The sequence below is a fragment of the Parasteatoda tepidariorum genome, chromosome X1 (genome assembly GCF_043381705.1).
Source record: "Parasteatoda tepidariorum isolate YZ-2023 chromosome X1, CAS_Ptep_4.0, whole genome shotgun sequence".
NCBI lineage: Eukaryota > Metazoa > Arthropoda > Arachnida > Araneae > Theridiidae > Parasteatoda > Parasteatoda tepidariorum.
Window position 1 is genome coordinate 9,632,669 of NC_092214.1, and position 21,005 is coordinate 9,653,673.

General features: G+C 28.3%; 1 protein-coding gene across 6 annotated transcripts in view; it reads right to left on the reverse strand.

Annotated features, from left to right (window-relative positions):
- The window catches only part of LOC107446245 (Mitochondrial calcium uptake 3), a 58,814-nt gene that overhangs the window by 30,212 nt on the left and 7,597 nt on the right, over positions 1-21,005 (reverse strand). For 4 of the 6 annotated variants that reach the window (XR_011638237.1, XR_001584367.3, XM_016060845.3 and 1 more), the window contains exons 4-11: positions 20,349-20,396; positions 16,805-16,887; positions 11,323-11,403; positions 9,462-9,533; positions 9,136-9,230; positions 5,435-5,612; positions 3,194-3,302; positions 2,970-3,127 (exon numbers count right to left, since the gene is read on the reverse strand). Coding sequence is in view for 4 of the 6 variants with exons in the window: in XM_016060845.3 (XP_015916331.1) it covers positions 2,970-3,127; positions 3,194-3,302; positions 5,435-5,612; positions 9,136-9,230; positions 9,462-9,533; positions 11,323-11,403; positions 16,805-16,887; positions 20,349-20,396 (824 nt within the window). In the remaining 2 variants the exon portion in view is untranslated. The remainder of the gene's footprint in view (positions 1-2,969; positions 3,128-3,193; positions 3,303-5,434; positions 5,613-9,135; positions 9,231-9,461; positions 9,534-11,322; positions 11,404-16,804; positions 16,888-20,348; positions 20,397-21,005) is intronic. The other 2 variants (XM_071187662.1, XM_016060856.3) reach the window with 2 other exon arrangements.

Consider the following 21,005-nt stretch of genomic DNA (forward strand, 5'->3'; position numbering starts at 1 on the left):
GGTACAGTAATATTTTTTAAGTGATTTTAAATTTTAATATAATTTTGTGAAAAATATTTCTATTTTAAAAAATTCACCTTTAAATGCTTATTTTCTAATACTTTTCAATATAAGTTATAGAAAAATCTTTTAAGCTGTTTTTCAAAACGTATTTCTTTTAGTTAACTTCTTTAAAAAAATATATATAAATATGCACAGATACTTCCCTCTTAGTCAAGTGTGAGTTTAAAAATGAAGATTGTGTTAATTAAATTTTTCTACAACAATGGATAAATAGTTATTATTTAAAGCAAAAAGTGTTTTAAAAAATTGAAAAAGCCCTTAAAATTATAATAATTTTTTAACAAATTAGAATTTCAAAAAAAAAAAAATATTAATAATAATAACTCCTGGAAATTTCATAAATGAAAATAGAATCAATATGCCTATTTTATACGGAAAAATATTTACTATAATAACCTTCAAAAGATAAATTGATAATTGACACATTCTACTTCTCATACTATAACTTGCATGCTAGAATTAGTTTGTTCAAAATAAAATATCAAAACTTATTCTGAGACACATTAATCCGTGTTTATTGAAAAAAGTATTCGAAAAAAATTAAAAAGTAACAGCAGATTTAACCAGAAAAAGTAGGCAGAAAATTTTTTTATTTTTTGTATACTTATGTTTTTCAGGGTGCCAAACATAAAGTAACATAATCCTTTCTAAAAAATCTTATTTTTTGCAGATTTTTTTTTCTTTTGAGTTTAAGACAAAAATTTCTGACTGTATATCTGAAATCTAAGAGAAAATTTCCAAGAAAACCTGTCTCTAGAATTTGACTATAGGGTATTATATCAAGAAATTACCATAGCACTGTAATAATGACTCTATGAGTACTTCAACAGAAAAAATAAAGGAGAATAATTAAAAGAGGTTTAAAATTTTATATGAATTATTTCGTTGATTTAGTAACACAAACAAGAAAACTCCTTGAGAGGAGGATCCCTTCAGAAAAACCATAACTTTCATAAACTTTCATTAAAAATCAAAGGTCTTCGCCATTTTTAATTTTTAATCTCATCTTCAAAGTTTATTTAATTCAGCTTTGGAACAACAATCATGTGAGTTTTTGTATCCTTTTTTGCTATCAAACCTCATGCAAGTGTTTTTCTAAAGTTGAATAGAATAAATGTTGATGAAAAGAGATTGAAAATCAAAAATCAAAAAAATTGTTTTAGGGAAAGTTTAGAAAAAGAATATAGTAATTCAGAAAAAGTCAGTACTTCCCTAAGGGGTGGAAATACAGTGCTGGGAAAACAACATTGGGGACCATTGCTGTCCTTGATGTCTGAGTTTCCCGGTTTTCTGGATGCAAAAAAATATTCAATACAGCTTAACTATATTCCTTCTTTAATATTGAATTTTAAAAAAATAGCTGTTTTAGTATTCTGTACACTGATGAACACATGTAATGCTTTCCTCCCTCATAAATCAAAGAGAAAACAAAGTTTGTTGACGATGGCAGCTAATTAAAGACCACAAATATTTTCCATACACAGAAAATGTAGAATTTTTCTCTTCACCCATTTTCGAACTAAGGATTTTCAAAGTTAAAAAAGAAATATTTCCCCCACCTTCCCTCTATTCAACTTCAAGGGTGACTGGAATTTCCATTTTGCCACAATAGTTATAGTTTAAAATGCCTGTAAAACCAGGCAAAATTTTTCATGGTTTTCTGGTATCATGGTTTTTTGGATAACAGATGAAAGGTTTTGTACTGTATTTTGATTTTCTATTACTAGGTCCAACAAAACAATTTTTAAAAAATTCCAAACCAATTAGTTAACTATTAATTCCAATTAATTATTTATACCTATTTTTCATTGAAGTATTGAAAGAGACACCATTCCAGTGCTATAGGCATTTTTGTCATGAACATAATTTTTGATTTATTACCCAACAGCCAAACTTAAAGTACTGATTTTGTAAGAAATGTTTTCTATTTTTCAGGTATGCAACCAAAAATCTTCTGTCTTTAACCAAGTAAAAAGTTATATGCAAAAAAACTAAATTTGCATTTTTTTTACATAAAATTTCTCATTTTGCAAAAAGCAGATTCATGTTTAGCACTCCAAATTACACAAATGAAAAAAAAAAAAAAACAATAAATTTTTTGGGCCATTTCTTTTCAATCCAGTGCTTTATTAACTGGCGGTTTAGCAAATGGGTGAAATTATGAGAATGTTTCTTCACAATACACTATTTCCCTATCTCATAACATTGAAAAACCAGTTAAGCCATGCAGAGAAGACTACAGGTTAAAATATGACTTTTTACGTGCAGAACCGCAATTAAGTTAAAATTATCATACAGCTCCATAGCTACCTATTTTTATGCTTTTCTCTATGAAAACTTTTTCCAGAGGTAGTGAAAAGAAAATTATACCCGAAACTTAAAAAGTTTTTAAGCTCTTTTTCATTTAAAAATTATTAATAAATTAAATGAGGAAACATCATATATACATACATATACATGGCGAGTCAAAATTGCCTTAGCAAAACAAGAGAGGTGATGCTGCCAAACTAAGTAAGCAATATTGACAATAGAATATAGGGTCACATTTCACTCTGAGAGGCAGGAAATATGTCAGGCATGAACAAGTCATAACCTTTGATGTTGTTTCAGACATACCTATGCAGCATATCTTTTAAGCAAGCTATCTACAGCTAACGTGAACTATTGAATAACACACTGAGTATTTGCTGTGAGTTTTACTGATCAATAAGATTGTGAAATTTTTGGTAGCATTAGTACTGTTGTAAGTTTATGTTGAAATTTTATTTTTGCTCCTTTTTACAACTCAGAGTAGAATGCAACCCTAGATTCTGTGTTAATTATTGCTTGTCTAGATGGACTAACATTGGTCCTCAGCAATTAGTGCTCGAACTGTAAAAACATAACATATTTTGATAGACATGTACCTTGAAACCTCTATGCAGCCTGTCTCTCATTATTGCTATGAATTCTTTATAAGACAGTTGTCCATCACCATCTTCATCAAAGATTTGAAATACAGCATTTACTAAATTTGCATCCAGACTATGTCCAGTACATATGGCAACAGCACGATGAAATTCCTCTAAAAAATACATTGTTAATGAATTTAAAAAATACTTTTAATATGAAAAAAAAGGAAGAAATATACCTTGAGATATAGGCCTATTTGCAAAAGTAAACATCCTCATGGCAATAGAGAAATCATCTAAGTTGTTCAAAAACTGACAAAATGCTTTAAATTGGGAAAAAGAAATACCCTAAAAGATAAATAATAGTATGAACAAATTATTTAGATGCATAGATCAGATTTTGGTAAGTCAGTATCATAGAATATTTATTTCATTTTAGTAAGCCAAAAAAGTACAAGTTTTTATAACAAATAATTACATTCAAATTAATTATATAATAGATCTAAGAAAATATGATTGCCGTACATTTTAACAATACAAAAAATATAAACAAATTAAAAAATATGATTCAAAAATATATTTTCTAGTTAAAAATAGATTAAGGATTTTGAAAACTAAAAATTACCCTTTTTAAAATAGTATTTTTTATGTTTATAAAACATTCTATTGGGCATATCTTTTCTTTGAAATAAATATACTGACTATACCTTTGTAAAATTTTCATACAAATATTTTCAAGGATAATTAGTATGAAAGCAATTGTTCAGGGCTGATACTAAATTTCTTGAGAAAAATTTCCTAATTCTTCCCTAATTATCTAGAACAATGATTCTAAAACATAACACTAAACATTATCTAGAAGAACAATTCTAAATCATAACAATGCAATACATAAGTTGAAAAAACATGAGAATAGAGGTAGACAGATAACACAAATAAAATCTAAAAAACATGAAAAATAATAGGTCTTTAAAGTAAACAAAGATTAAAACATGCATTATTCATATAATCAATGACAATTTTTAGAAATTTTTTTTTTATTGATTAAATGACATTTAATTAACTAAAGTGCATGATAAGCTGAACTTTATCTTTCATAAATAAAGACATGTTTTCTACCTCTTTAAAATTAGCAGTACAGATATTCAGAAAAAAAAAAAACCTTTTTAACAAGTTTCAAATAAGTAAATCAAAACTGCTCTTGTCTTTTCAACAACTCTTTAACTGTGCTTAGTATAGCATTATAAATATTTGGCTACTTTAAACCATACCTGAGAACTTTCATGATTTTTTTCTGATGGTAGCAACTTTTTACATTAATATGATTTTCATTGCAAAAATTACAATTTTAAATTATTTTAATCACCAAGAAATTAATAATTAAAAAATATGTATAAAAAAATTAAAATTTTAATCATTAATGTGTGAAATGTTGGTGCATTTAAAAATTTGTTAATTCCTTAAACTCATTTACAGTTTTGAAATTTTAATATTTACTGCTTCCAAATGTTATTTTTTTACATGATATATCAGACATTTTTCTCATTACTAATTCTATATAGGTGGGTGTTTGGTGCACAAAAAAAAAATCAGGAAGTTTTCCTATGCACAGGATCATTTGTAGGTAGAAAATAGAGTGTGGTTTTTCAAGTACTCAACCATTTAAAGGGATGAAAAAATTATGACTTTGTTAGAGCAGTACCACTGGTAGGTTAATGCTTTTACTCTGCTTTTTCGCTACCACTTCAAAAATGTTATAGAAAAAAGTAAAAAAGTTGACAGCTATGCTAAATGCAATAAAAGGAAATAATTTTTTTTTCTTATACATAAGATTTTAAAACAGCTTGCAAGTTTAAAAAATCCTATTATTTTCTTGGAAAACAAAAAACAAATTTGTTTATTTTGATTTCAAAAAAAGGCGTTTTTTGGAAATAAACTGGTCTTGCATAAGAAATCTCACTTATACATACTATTTCTTCACTTTGTCTCAAAGAGTAATTTCTAGACTTTTAGGCATTCTTTCAGGTGATATTGTTTACAGTTTGAATTTTTATGTTTCCCAAGTCTGATTGATATTAAAGAAAGTAACTCTTGATGAATAATTCAAAAGAATTAACTTCCTTACCTGCATTTTGATACATGATATTTACAAAATATTACAGTTTGCTGACTTCTGAAGAGCCCAGCTTTTACAACAAATGAAAATTGTATGGATTTCTTATTTTGTTTACTTCAGTTAAAAATAATTGAGCGTTATTTGCATAAAATTTATAGAATAAAATAAATACTATATTTATTATTATTTTTACTGTATTTACTTTATCAACCTAAAACCACTGGTTTTTAACGTTATCCATTCATTATAACAGTTAGAGAACACTCAATAAAATAGTTATGCTGATATGTATAGCAATTGATGATTGATGTACATAATATATTGTTATAGACTGAAACTTATTTTGATAGTTAGGAATATAAACCTTTTCATCAGGAATACGCTCATGAACACGTTCAATATAAGCTTCATAATCACTACTGTGCACAAGAGTATAGCGTAGCAAAATTCGTGCAAAATCAACTTCAGAAATAGTAGGCATTCCTCTGGAAAACTCAGTAAATTCTAATTCAAGTACCTCAGTTTGAAGGTTGTCCATAAACCTAAAAAGTGGAAAGAAATATCAGGCACATTTTCATATTTAAGAAATCTACTACAAAACTAGAAATTTCAAGCAACCTTTTCCCATTCTTTTTTAACTTTTCTAAAAATTATTCATAGATTTTTTTAAGGGAGAAATCAAACATTTTATCTTGGGCGTATAAGACGAAAATGCAAACTCAATAATAGCTACATGGTCTAAACCAGTGTTACTTAATTATTTTCAGTTTATGACTAACCTTAAATATCTGATTTTATATGTTGCAAACTTGTCTGAAAAATTTAAAAGTTGTTTGATAGCTTTATTTATTTACAAAATTAATTCAGGCTGATTAAACACATTATATCAACAAAAAAAAAAATTAATGCCAACAAACAAGTTTGAATAAACAAAATAATAATGTCAACTATAATACATGTCATAATTCATTCTATGTTTAAATGAACAAAGAATCGATTACAAATCATACTTTATTCATTCAAACACAGAATTATTTGTAACATTCTAAATGTGTTTGAAAATTTGTTAAGTTATTTTTTTAAAAAGTCTATGAACTGAAATAAAATTTTTTTTAGAATGATTTAATTCAAAAAGAATGAATTGTAAAAGTTCTCATTTACATTTTTATTATTGTAAAAGCATACAGATATCTTGAAATTCCGCTGCTACATATATTTTACACATCACAAATAATGAAATCTTTTTAATTTATAAAAAAAAATGGTGTTAAAGTTTATAAATTATGTGCATCATTTTGTTCCTAATCTTAAAATTTATTTGAGAAAATCTATTAAAAACTAAGAATAAAATCTAAATGTATGGTGATTTTTAGGTAAAAAAAACTAGATCTATCTTGTATGTAAAAAAAAAACTTTATTAATTAAAAATAAACTATAGGTTCAGTTTCAAAACAATGTAGTTAAGTATGCATTATAGTATACTCAAATTTAGACATTTAAGATAGCATGACAGTTCCATGAGATTAATTTAATAGGATCTCAGATGACCTGGCGTTAAAATACCACTATGGGTTTTAGGGAAAATTTGGTAAAAGAGGAACATTTAAATACTGATATTCAGACAAACGAGTTTTTTTAAAAAAATATTTCTACGCAGAATTGAATACAGCTAACTACGTAAGGATAGGACTAATACACTGTTGGACAATTGCTAAGGACGAATCACAAATTGCAATGTAGCATAACATTAAGCAAGGCATGAGACCTAGTAGGATAAAATATAGTTGCCACACTGTTCAGACATTAGAATAAAGCATATTCGTTGTTCTGGAAAGTACAAAAGCTGTGAAACATCTGAAAGAAAAAAAATGTTCAATTGATGCTGCATACGGAAAAATGGAACAATGCATCTAAATATCAGCAGGCAACATGAAGAAAGGTGTCAATACGGGATATGTCCACTGTGGAGTGTGATGCAACATTCTATATGTCGTATCATACTTTGCACAACATTATCCAGGAGCTGTTGAGGCAATTTATCCCAATCCTCTGTCAGTGCACGGATGAGGGTGTTCTTGTTTGTCGGAGGATAGTTTCAGCCAGCAAGTTGCCTCCCCAAAGCATCCCAAACATTTTCAATGGGGTTTAGATCTGGAGAACGTGATGGCCATACGAGGCGTTGAATACCCTCACTGTCTAGACAATCCTGAACAGCGAGTGTTCGATGACATGTTGCGTTGTCGTCCATAAAAACAAATTTATCACCGACAGCACCACGAAAAAGACGAACATGAGGAAGTAGAACTTCATCAATGTATCGTTGGCCCGTCATAGTCCCATTTGCAACCACGTGTAGGCGGGTGTAGCCATTGATCATGATGCCGGCCCACACCATGACAGTGCATGTCGGATATTGGTCACTTTCCTGGATATTTTCTGGACGATAACCAGTACCACTCTCGCGCCAGATCAGTTGACGTCTACAATCCGATGACAGACTGAACCACTGCAAACTGGCAGTACGGTGCTGTCTGGTCAATGGGACACACACAGCAGGTCTGGGGGCATATAGTCCTCCTCCCCTCAAACGTCTGGCAGCAGTTTTTCAGGAGATCTGCTTTCCTGTAGCAGCAAGAAACTGATTTGCCACCAGCAGAGCTATGGTGCGCCTGTTCCTTTTTGCTGATAGGACGATGTATCTGTCTTCTGCAGGCGTCGTACTTCTAACACGACCTCCCCCGTCTACTACACATTCCAGTAGTTTTAAATGCTTTCCACAGCCGTACAACAACGCTGTGACCGATGTCGAACTCTCTGGCAACATCTGTTATTTTTCGCCCTTCTTCGATCTTTCCAATAATTCGGCCACGCTTAAAATCATCTAAGTGATATCGGGAAGACATGCCGAAAATTTCAAGTTCGTCAACTAAATCTTTCCTGTAAAACTTTGACTTGAAACAACAACTCTCCACACGCATCAAAACCTTTAAAGCTCTTATCAGCGCTATCATGTGATGAACAGACGTGGAAAAAAAATTTGCATATGCATACCTCTTCTTACTATATCCCGCACTTATTCTAATTTTCCACATTTTGCTTCCTTTCAGTTTGTGGTTGCTATGGATGATAGTGTTATCCGTCCTTAGCAATTGTCCAGCAGTGTAGTATGAATCCAAATCCATAGGACTAACATATCATAAATTGCAAAGATTTTTATGTATAAAATACTATTTTTAAGTTGCACTTATTTACCAATCAGACATTGCTGTTCAGATACTAACTAGACAAATAAACTATATGAATTTTTTATGAGAATATCTGAGCCAATTGGATAAATTGTTTAAATATTATAAGGGTTTTATTCTTACAAAGTACAATTCAAACATATTACTTTTTTTAGAAGAAAAAAAACCTCATAACTTTATGAATAATGAATATATTGACTCAAGTTTGGTTTTATTAAATCCAGTATTAAAAAATATATGGAAGAATACTTTACTTATTTAGATAGCATTGTCAGGAACACAAACAGGTGAAGGTCAAACACATTGTACTTTTTACACATAAAACCTTAATAACTTCTAAATAATTTATTCTAAAGTCTCCAGCTTAATCAAATTCAATTCAGTATATAAGCTACATCAGAAGAAACAATAAATCATTTAACTGAATATCAATATTTAAGTTTCTCTGCCCCTTTTCCCCTCCTGCCAAATTGCATCACAATATTTATGAGGATTTTCATGAGGTTACTTGAGACCTTTATAAGCAAATTCCAATAGGACTCAAATTGTTATTTTTAAAATGATTAATTATGATTAATTAATCATTAATTAAAAATGATTAAACCTTTTTTATTTGTATTTTCACAGTCAAACAATATCAAAATATTATAATGAAATGTCTTTTTCATAAAATTGTAGAACAAGCCAAATGCAGTTTAAAATCAAAGAAAAATTAACTTTGAAGCAATGTTAATTCCATTTGACAATAATATTAGCAAAATAATTTAAGGCAATTGAATTTTTAATCATTTAAGGGGTCATAATTTAACCTTCCTCTTACCTATAAAAATCATCATAACTGAGGTCTTCATTTCCTTTTTTTCCAAACAAATGAATCAATAAAGTTGTATCCACAGTATCAAAATCTGCATCATCCTGTCAAAGTTAAATTTTACTTGATGTAAAATTATTTTAACATTGATGCTGTGCTAAAAAATAGTGCAATAAAACAAAGCAGTCTAAAGTGAAGCAACATACATTTTATTGTGCGTTAAAAAAATTAATCATTAAGCAAAAATCATGCCTTCTGAATAACCATAGCACTGAAAACAAAAGCAGCAAGTCCAAGCTAACTGATCAAACGAAACTAAGAAAGAGAATTCTTACATCGCTACCAGATCGATCTTTTCTTCGTAACATATTTCCTTTTCTTGCAACTGTGCTAAAAATTTTCTCCAGCTGAAAGTGCAATAAATATTGGAGGAAACTACATAAAACAGTATAAAAATAACAATGTTTCACAATGAATTAAAATTCAACTTTTCAGAAAAATGCCATGTTACATACAATTAAAATTTTGTCACTTGCAGAAAGAACAGTAAGTGTAAACAAATTGTGGAAATAAAACTTCAAAGAAAATTTTAGAAATTTTTATAAGTATGTAAGTATGAAACCATATCCCATTTCTGAGGAACATTTTACTGAAAATACCAAAAAATATTATAGAACTTCTTATAGACCAGTTACCAAGTAGTTGAAAATGGAAATAAGAAATATATGAAAATTGTTTTAAATGCTTCAATTATGGTTTAAAATGGATATGTAAAGTTTGCTTCTTTATGCGATTATTTAATCTTCCTCCAAACTCAGTTTAAGTTACTATCTTGAATTAACTAAGGTAGTAAAGAAAATGGTAATTTTTAAGGAGGTAAATATAGTATGAATCTCAATTCTTGCATGAATCTCATTCTTAGCATAAAAGCATTTTATTTTTAATGCAATGGCATACTATTTTTATTTCTAAAAAACTATTCAACTGCTTTAATCAAAATTCTACACATAATATAAAGTTACATAATTTAATTTGATGTAAAAATGTTATTAGCTAGGTAAGAAATGAGATAAAAGATTGAAAGTAGAACTCTGATTCACCAAGTTGACATCATCCTCAATTAAATAATTTAAAATATATATATATATATATGAAATTTATTCTTGCATGAAATTATTTTTAGGTAAATAACTTTTTTTATTAGGGGAAAAAAACATTTGAAATTGCAGCAATTAATCTAGAGAGTTGGTTAAAAATATTAAGAGTGAAAACCTGCATTGTTAACAAAAATATTTATGCCACATTGACCAGATTGCAACTACCTCTATATTGCTAAAGCCAAAAATGCTAATCCTAATTTTGGAAAACTGGCTTTGTAATTGAACTCACATAGTTAGCATTAATGAAACAGTATATCTAATTTGTGCTAATCAAACCATGAAAAGACCCTTATCAAACCAAATCAAACCATGAAAAGACCCTTAAGTAAAAATAGAACAATTAAGTTAAAAATTACTCAGGGTGTTAACTTTTTATTTTTTGAAAACTTCACATTCATTGATTTTTTTTTTTTGTAAAATATTTATAAGGTTTTAAATATTTATAAGGCTTTTCTGAATTACAGTCAAAATTCAGAAAGAAAGATTCTGAAGATTTTATTGCCTGATTAAAAAGCTCAATTTTCTTTTTTATATGCTGTTTACTGAATCACAATATCTCAATTTTAAATTAAATAAAGTTTGCAATTAGTTGAAAAATGATCCTTTTACATATAAATATTTAAAACAGGTTTAAGAAATTTTGTGCAATTATTACATATAATAACAAAAAGTAATTGTTACAAGTAACAAATTTATTGTTACATTTTTCAGCATAGGGTCTTCAAAAACACTATTTTCCATTTGTAATTTATTGTCAGTCCCTCAAATTTCTAAGATATTTAAACTGCATTGATAAGTATGAGAAATTAAACACTTCTGAAGTTATAAAATTATTCTTTCAGTATTTCTTGAGAAATGTAAAAAAGTATTAGTATAGAAGTGTTTCCATCATTTTGTCGACTTTCCGTATAGATATATATGTGTATGTGTAAAAAAGAGCATAAATTTCCTAGTAACATCAATGATAGAAAACCCCATATCTTATGAAAAATAGTTTATGTATAAAACAAGCTTAGCAAACACTGGAACTACTTACAACATTAGGAGATACACCAGAATAAAGTCCTAGATTTTCAGCAGTTTTTTTAAAAAATGATTTAACTAAAAGATGCAGAACCTAAGAAAATAATAAAATGGAAATAATAAAAAAAAGACTACAACAAAATAAAATTATTAAAAAAAATTGAAGGCATAAACAAATAAAAATTGTTGCTTAGAAATAAATATACAACATAAATGAAAACTTGCAAAACAGATAAAATATAAAATAAATTTTAAAACATAAAAACGTAAAAGTTAATAGTGTGCTCAAGAATGGAATAAAAATAAGACCAGTTTTCAAACTTAAAAAATCCCCAAAAAACTAACATATATATTATCAATAAAACAATGAGCTAACTGCTAAAGAACTCACAATAACTGTCACACGATTTGTTTTGTATGTTTTTAGATAACAATGTAATAATATGCCCCAAATTTATAACTCAACAAAATAGGGAGAACTAAGGAGACAAATTGATTTATTTACTTTTGTCTTCTCTGATAAATATGTATATATGTGTGTGTGTATATATATCTGATAAATATTTGTGTACATATATATACACACATAGGGTGCAGCAAAAGAGCCGGACAAACTGTTAACTATAACTTTATTAAAAAGAAATAAATTTTATAAGAAATAACATTTAACTTAAATTTATTAAAAATAAATGTAACAAATAATAAGAGTAGACTTTTACTAATAAATAAATTTAACTGGTTTTAAAGTGGCTGCCTTTTGCAATGATGCAGAGGTGTAAACACTTATTGAAATTTTCAGCAATGGGTCACAAGTCTTTTACCTTAAATCTACCACATTTTAGCTTTAACAATTGTTTTAACGAGCGCAAACTTTGGTACACAATAACTGTGAATAGAGACAACAAATAATTTCACACAGTCATTTTTCTTGCCTAATTAACTCTAAAATAACACATCTATTCTTGATATTGTAAAAAAGCAAAACAATATGAAATATATTATAAAATATTTTATAACTATTGGCAAAAGAAATAACAAATTTAAAAAAATTAGCTTTTTGCCCTGCTCTGCTACATATATATACATCAGAGGAAACATGTTTATAAACCATATTATATAAAAATTAAACTAAACTCAGTGGCACAACAGCCTATGGAGAACCAAGGCATACTGTTCCCATCCCAGTTTTCTTGACATTGAGCTCTGGGGTGCAGGAGCAGAGGTTCAGGTCGGGTGGCTGGTCGATGGACAGTCTCCAAGCATGCTTGGTACTCATTTTATCGATCACCACTGAAGGTGTGAAAGATTGAATCAACCTAGCTGGGTCTGAGAACTTACACACATATATGTATATATAGATATATAAAGAGAGACACCTAGTGAGACATGATACTTATGTTATCCATATGTATTGTGTAAGCAAATTTGTGATGTGTGTGTGTTTTTTTGTTTTGTTTTTTGTCTTAACATTATTGATAGAATTGTTCACTCATCTTTTTTGTTTAAAATATTTGAGAATTTGAAGAGGAAATGCTTAAAGTCAAAGTTGAAGCAGGTAGATGAGCCATAAGAACCAATATGCTTGTTAATCAAATCAAATCGAAAAATGCTGTGTCGATAACACCTCCATTTATTTTATTACTGCAAGGTACTTCTATTAATATTCAGGACTGAGTTAATAACTTCAAAAATTATTATGACACTACCTACACATTTAACATATTTCAAAGTAACTACTGCTTTCCTGAATGCACTTCTGTACTTAGCTGTAAATGTTTCTCAAACAACCTTCAAAGTCATTTTTCATAATGCTTTTCAATTCTGATATTTTTAATGTCTATGACATCCTTTTGACATTTTTCTAAAGAGTATGATGAATCCTTCATCTCCACAGTCTTCTTAAATGTCTCAACAACTTTATATGGGCCAAGGCCTTCAATATAATATTTTTCCATTTTGCTTTAGTTCCAGCCAAGGTGTTCCAGATGTTCACACTCAGTGCTTTGAAATCCCCATTAATACAGTCAGCATACCTTAGTCAGGGTTTGAGTTCCAATCGGTTTAAAACTAAAGATTCTGGATGTAACCGATCATTAGATCAAAAGTTATCCAGTGTGGTCCTTTTTTTAGAGCACTGTACTATTGATATTCACTTACCCAGATTCTTTTTCCAAAGTTTTCTCTCGAAGATAACAAGTAGATTTTTACGTGATTATTGTCGCAGTCACGCTTCTGAACCATATGCGAGCACAAGTCTACTGTATTTTATATAACATGAATTTAGTTTTCCTTTTTACTAATTTTTACAGTAGAAAATTCTTTTATAGATTAAGTACATATTTGTAACAACAATGTGTCATTTTATCTCAGTATCTAGTTTGTTCTGACTGAGCCAGGGTAGTTAAAGCCATCGACAAGTTCAAATTTTTGATATTCAATTTGTAAGAAGTTAAGGTTTATTGATGTCTTACACACAGCCATATATTTTGTTTTGCTTTCAGTAACAATTAAGTGTATTTTCGCAGCTGATCTTTCAATAGCAGTTATGCTTCCATTAATGCTTTTCAGTTTAGGCAATAACACTATCATTAGTGTAGACAGGAATTTGAATTAAGTTGGTGAAGATGATCCCTTTGGTTTTAATACTAGATGGGTCATAATCCCAGATAGATCCCTAGGATCTCCAACATAAACAAAATTTGATACAGGAAAAATATTTGAGAATGTCAAAGTCCTTAAAAAACTCTAACATCAGAATTAAAGAGCATTCCAAAAGAGGACTTTAAATCACTCAATTTCAGAAGTTCATTACAAGAAGTAGAAATTATTTCTAAACCAGTTAAATGGGCATGTAATTCACATAATAATTTTCAGAAGTTATTAGATTAATCATGGAAATTAATAGTCACACCTTGTACATATTTAAAATATTATTGCAGATTTGTCTTGCAAGGATACAGACATCCTACGCAAATAGATTAAACAAAGGATTCTATAATTCATTTATTTTTCAAATTGATTTCTAATCTGCAAAATAAAAAATAATTCGATTTTTTCGTTATTTTTTAATAGACTATACTTTACACTTTCAATATTACAAAGCTTTTGAATAAAAAAATTGCTCTACAATATATAATTTCACATAGTGAATAACTTATAGATTGAACAAAATTAAATAGTGTTTTTTTTAAATCAGAATATTGACCTTATGAAGTCATTTTTTGAAAGAGACAAAAGTGAAAATTTATATCATGACTGAGACTAAAGACTGAGAATTAACACGCGAGTAACCCTTACCTGTGAATTTCCCAATCCCTGAGTTACTTTTGGCTTAACTTTGAGTGGTGAATATAGGTAATAATGTAATAAGGTCTATGTTTAAGATTTAAAAAAAATTCTGATGCATTTATAATTTTCCTTCACTTTACATGAAAATAAGCTGGATAAAAGAGTATTTAAGTATATATAGATGCATATAAAATATTAGAATTGTATATAATAGTGAGAAATTGGGGAACAAAATGAGAACAAAATTAAATTTTTGGATCTAAATAGTTTACTTTTTCTTTCTCTCTAGGTCTGTTGGAGTCTTTCCGGATCTGTTGAGAGGAGCTAAATATTTCCAGCTATAGTCCAGCTACATTAAGTGATGGAATCAAAATAATTCAAGAACTAATACTCATTATCATCATAGTTGGTCAGACAGCCCAATATGAGCCAATGCCTTCCTTTGAAGATTTCTCCATGAAGACTTCAGATTTATCTTTGATCTCCAATTCTTTTCATTAATTGCAAGAAATTCAGACTCCACTGAGTCAGCCCATCTCAACAGCGGCCTTCCCTGCTTTCTTGTTCCAGCAGGTCTAAAAAGCAGTTTCTTTTTTTATTGTATTGACATCACTCATTCGAATTACGTAGGCAATCCAATTCATTCCATTTATTTTTATGTATTTAATAATATCAGGCTGTTTAAAAATCTTGTACAGTTCAAAGCTAAATCTCTTGCTCCAGTTATTGTTTTCATTTACACCACTAAGAATACTCCGTAAAATATTTCTCTCAAATATTGTGATACATTTTCCCTCCAGTTTTGTCATTGTCCAAGCTTCAGAAGTGTATGTCAAGACTGGACGGACAAGAGTTTTGTAGATTAAGATCTTTGTTTTTCTAGAAAGAAACATATATTTAATAAATCTTCTCAGACCATAGACAGTCCTATTTGCCAGATAGATTTGGTTTTCTGTTGTCAATAGTAATAATTGACCCTAAGTAAGTAAAACTCCTGACTGCTTCAAATCTATAAGAATTTATTTCGAGATAGGGGGCTGGGAAAACTGATACTCAGTAGGATTAAAATTTTGTTGACAAGTATACCAGAAATGATTTATGAAACATTTATAATGCATTTCTGTTCAAAAATAAAGATGCAGGTCAACATCATGTCATTCTATTACTCCTTATATTTGATGCATAAAATACTGTAGCTGTTAGACCCAAAATTGTCTTTAAATACTTAAGTTTAAGTTTATAGAAAAATATACATTAGAATTAAATACATCACAATTTTATTCATTATAACTATTTTTAATTTCCTGAAATATTTGAATAAGATTGAGGCACTAATAGGAATAAGAATTGAATGCTGAATAAAAACAAAATGCATCCATATCCATCAATTATCCAATTTGTTGAATTTACCTACCAATTCTTTATAAATAATTTACAGACAATGTGCAAAAAATTACAGAATACTGTTTTATTTTCCATAAAAGAATGACACATGATTCAACTTAATAATTTATCATCTAAAATTACACAAAGATAAAATTACACAGCCAAAGATAATGAGTTTAAATAAATAAAGAGGCTGTTTTTATATACAAGATTTATTCTGAGAAATTTTTAAACTACTATTCATGTACTGACAAAATTCCATTGTGATTTGGTTTGTGACAATCCAGACTAAAAACAAATTGAAGAACATAGAAAACTGCCATTATAAAACTCGTTGTGGTACGTGGAGAAGGCAAAAATGTAGAAAGCTAAAGTGATCGTCTGTACATTTTGACTCAGCATAGCCATAGCATTAATTCATTTTATATTTTTGAAGTTTACTAATAAACAATGAGAATTTTTTCATAAGTCATTTATGTTAAAATGAGTAACTGCGTTTTTTTTTTCCATTTCTTGGGAGAGTGGGTAGGAAGCAGAGCATTGCCTTATCAAACTATTTTGTTATCCGGCCAACATTTCAGCATAACGTACAAGAGCACCAGAAGACTACTGTACATCTACTTTCACCTACATGGCACAATTCTTTCGGGAATTTTGTTTAAATAAACTTGAAAGGCAGAGTCAATAATTTTAGTATCTCCACTGTAAATGACTAGATGCTATGTCTTTCAGCAATTTTGATATAATAAAATAAACAGTAATGTTATAAAAACTAATGAATCAAAATAATTTTAAATATATTAGAGATAAAGAGTACATACCACTAGAAATTCTTTTTTGTCAACTCTTTGGTTACCATCAGTATCAAACATATTAAAAGCAATACGAAAGCCAGATTGAGGTTCTAAAGTTTATAAATAAATATTAAAATTAATTATTAAAATTAAATATTAAAAATAAATAAAGCTACAGCACTTCAAAATGTTTTTAAATAATATAAGAATACACTTCAAATCAAAAATACAGTAAATCATCACTAGTAAAGTAAGTATTCTCAAAAGTTTGAAAATATTTTTTCAATTTTTGGTTTTAACAAAAAAGATATGCAATTTAAGATGATCATCTTCAATTGCAGACCTTAAATAAATTGCATAGATTAAGATCTTTAAAGATACATTTTAAGAAAAAAATATAATTTTTGTTTCTCAAAGAACAGTTGTAGCATAAGCATTATCTTTTATAGTTAATACGAGTAATCCAGAGCACAAGTGTTTGGATGACCTTGTCAAAGAAGGATACCGTTTGTAATCTCAACCAGTAGATAAAAACAAATCAGACCTTGTAGTTGTTCTGGAATTATTGTAGGTGCTGGAATGAAAGTAACTAATTATGAGAACTGGGCTAAAGGAGTACATGCTTCATCAGTGTGATCAATTTTACATTCTTTATTGAATTGCTACAACCAAGATCTAACTATGGAATTACTCATCACATTCAAACTATTTATTTTTTAAATTTGTCACTAAATTACACAAGCTTTGGTGTTCCTTGCATTGAAAATTTAGATGAACGATCCTATCTCGTATGCGACAGGGTATTTGATTGCGCAAAACATTTTGAAACTTTCAATAAACACATGCCAGATTAGTCAGCAATTTGAAAATGTCTTTTCTGGGTTGTCAATGAATCATCAGCTCAAATGCATATGCTTGTGCTAACCCTCTTGGCAGAATTGTGGTGACACGGCAATATTGTTGCAGAACGTTACCCAATTCTTGTAGAAAGATTTTTCCCTTGGGAAGTAAAAAAAAAAATTTCTTTCTACAGAAATTTTCGTTCTATTTTTTTATGTAGTTATTACAATTGTTTTTAAAATTCTAATTTTCTAATGCGATATTATTTATTACAACTGAATCTCAAAATGAAAACATGTATTTAGTAAACCCTTTTCAAAGAGTCGGATTCCCTTGATTTTGCCGTCAATCTTTTTTTTTTTTTGTCGTTACTGCTATGGATTTCAAGAATTTATTATTTTTTTTTATGTGTTGATGATTTACAAAATGCGAAAAAGAATGTGTTTTCTCCTTACAAAATGTGAGAATATCGGCCATAATATTAGAATTTTAAAAAAAATATGCAGATTTGTTATTTTTAAAAGTTTTTTGCACAAAGATATTAGTATTAGAGAGGTATGTGGCAGAAGGCCCGAAATAATTCTGCCACAGGGGCACTAACAAATAATGTGATGCCACTGCAAAAAACCTACTTTCTGGATTACCAAATATTTTCTGTGTAGTAAGTAGAAAAAAAATTGCCAATAATAAATGCAGTTTTTTCTAATGGTGGGGAAGGACATACTAAAATTTCAGCTCCTAAGACCGAATCTGAAATTATTCGGAAGGCAAAATGTAAATACAATGAAATTTGAGAATTTTGAAATGTAAATACAATGAGTATGGAAGCTAAACATTTCTGTCAGAAGTAAATTATTATATGGTCCCTATATTCATAATATTTAACATATCTGAGAAAATTGAACTTTTTATTTCAACTGTTTGCAAATAAAACCATTAAGAGATGAATGAAAGTTTTTTGGAATGACAAATTTAAATTTTTTACATAACTAAACATAAGATTTCTTGCAGCTTTCAAAATATTAAAAGCCTCTAACTTCTTATTTTTTCACAATCTTGCCTCTAAATATTATTGAGTCATCTCATAAAACAACTTAACACTACTGTTTTTAAAGTAATAATTCAATAATTAATAAAAAAGTAATAAGCATAAAAAAGTAACAAAATGCAATAAAAAATTATGGAATTGGTGGACACGCTTCAGGTAAAAACATTACAATTAAAATTCTCAATTAATTCTTAAATTTAACGAATAAAAGGGAGATGCAAATTTTGAGGTGATAAAGCTTTGGGATTCTTCACTGCTCCGAGGACCCATACAAAAATACATAATTAATGAATGATTCCCAAGTCAAGTTCAAAGCTTATGGTACTGATCGATAAATAGAATATCTCAAGAAGGTCAATAGCTTGCCAGTAACGAAGAGGATGGTGTGTCACAAACGTTGAAATTAACAAGAAAAATAAAAGTATCTGCTGCTACTTAGGGAAAAAATGACAATGTTTAGTTGGTCCCTGTAATCAGTGAAAATTCAAAAACATTTTCAATTCCATTTCAAAGGGCGGAAAATTAAGCCTGAAATGGAGAATCTCTTACAAAATGCAACAGAGTTGCACATGAGAGGGAATGGCGCTTTCATACGCGCTGTTGAAAAAGAATGGGGTTGAATTAATTATGAAAAAGTTGAATAGAACAATCACTTTTTGTATAATTCTTGGCAAAAATCATCATGGTTAAAAAAATATCTAATTTTGGAAAAATGAAAATTAAGCACTTTTTAAAAACACCCAATGAAAAAAAGCGCCTTTAGGGTTTTTAAAAAACGAAAATAAGCACCTTTAAAGACTTTTTAAAAACGCTACACACTCTGGTAGATAAACAAATAAATTGAGGGCAAAAATAGAGAATCTTTGCAAAACTTACAGCAAGGACAAAGAACAACTGTCAAGAAACTACAAGCCATGAAACAGCTTTGACAATGAATTTATGAAGATACAGCGACAAAAAAAAAATAGTTTTAAAGGTAAAAATAACTTTTTATTAACTTTTTATTTACAATTTCAAGTTAAAATCTGAGGCTAGGGGGGGGAAGGGGGTAAATGTTTACACCATTAGATATTTCATTATAACTTCAAAAATAAAATGTTCATTGAAAAATTAATATTATTTTATAATAATTTAGTGCTAAAACTTAAGGCAAAGACTGATTTTAAAAATTATGCTTTAAAATTGAGAATTGGTAGGATTTATCATTCAAAAACTTAATATCAGAACTTAATATTTAAAAACTGCTCTCATTTTTATTTGCACTCTAAAAAATCTAAAAGTATTACAAGATCTCAAAAGAGACATTCCAAAAGGGCAATAATTTATTATTATTTATAATGCAATTTATTTATTAAAACTAATGCATACAGCAAAGTACTAATGCAGAGAACAAATTTAAAAAGAACAAAAATTAATACAAGGAAAAAAACTAAACAAAGCTCTATAAATATGATATCAAAATAAATCATTTGATTTCATCCGATAGAATACTATTTACTGAATATGCTTCACTCTTTATACAACAAAATTTCATATTATTTAGCTCTACATATATTTTTAGGGCATCAATTTTAAAATTCTATAATTTACTTAATCCAAGCAGAAAAATTTAATTATTAATATTTTAATGCCTATTTATCTTGCTACTCTATTATTTTTTATAACTTTTTGATATAAACTTACTTGTCAGTACTGAAAGAAGAAAGAGGTATTCAGTATATGATATGATGCCTGGAATGAAATAAAATAAAAAATGGAATTTATAACAAAACAGCACTTTGATCTGGGTATAAAATCAATATTGCATTTTTTAATGCTATAACAACAGTACATTTAGATTAAATTCGTGATCAAAAATGACATCTTAATACTTATATCTCACACATATTTTTGAGATTACCAAATCACCAAGTAAAATATTAAAAGCATCTTTCAAAATTATAACAAAAATCAAGTTTTCACACTAGAAAAAAAAATTGAAGAAAGAAATCAAATGAAAAAAATTGAAGAAAGAAATCAAATGAAGAAAATTTTAAAAATTTTTAACTTAGTTATTATAAAAATTTTTACCACAGCAGATAATAATCTTTCTGTCAGATATCGAAAATATGATATTAAAATGGCTTATCTATAAAAAAATAATAATTAAAATTTTATTTAAATGTATTGGTATATTTTGATAATTATAAATTATTTAGTACTGGATTTTTATATAATTTTTTGAGTGTAATATATAAATGCAAAGTTTGAGAAAAGGACTAACACAGTAATCAGCATGAAAAATCTGATATTTACATCCAGCTTGCACATTTTAAAGCTTTTCAAAACCAGTAAAGTAAT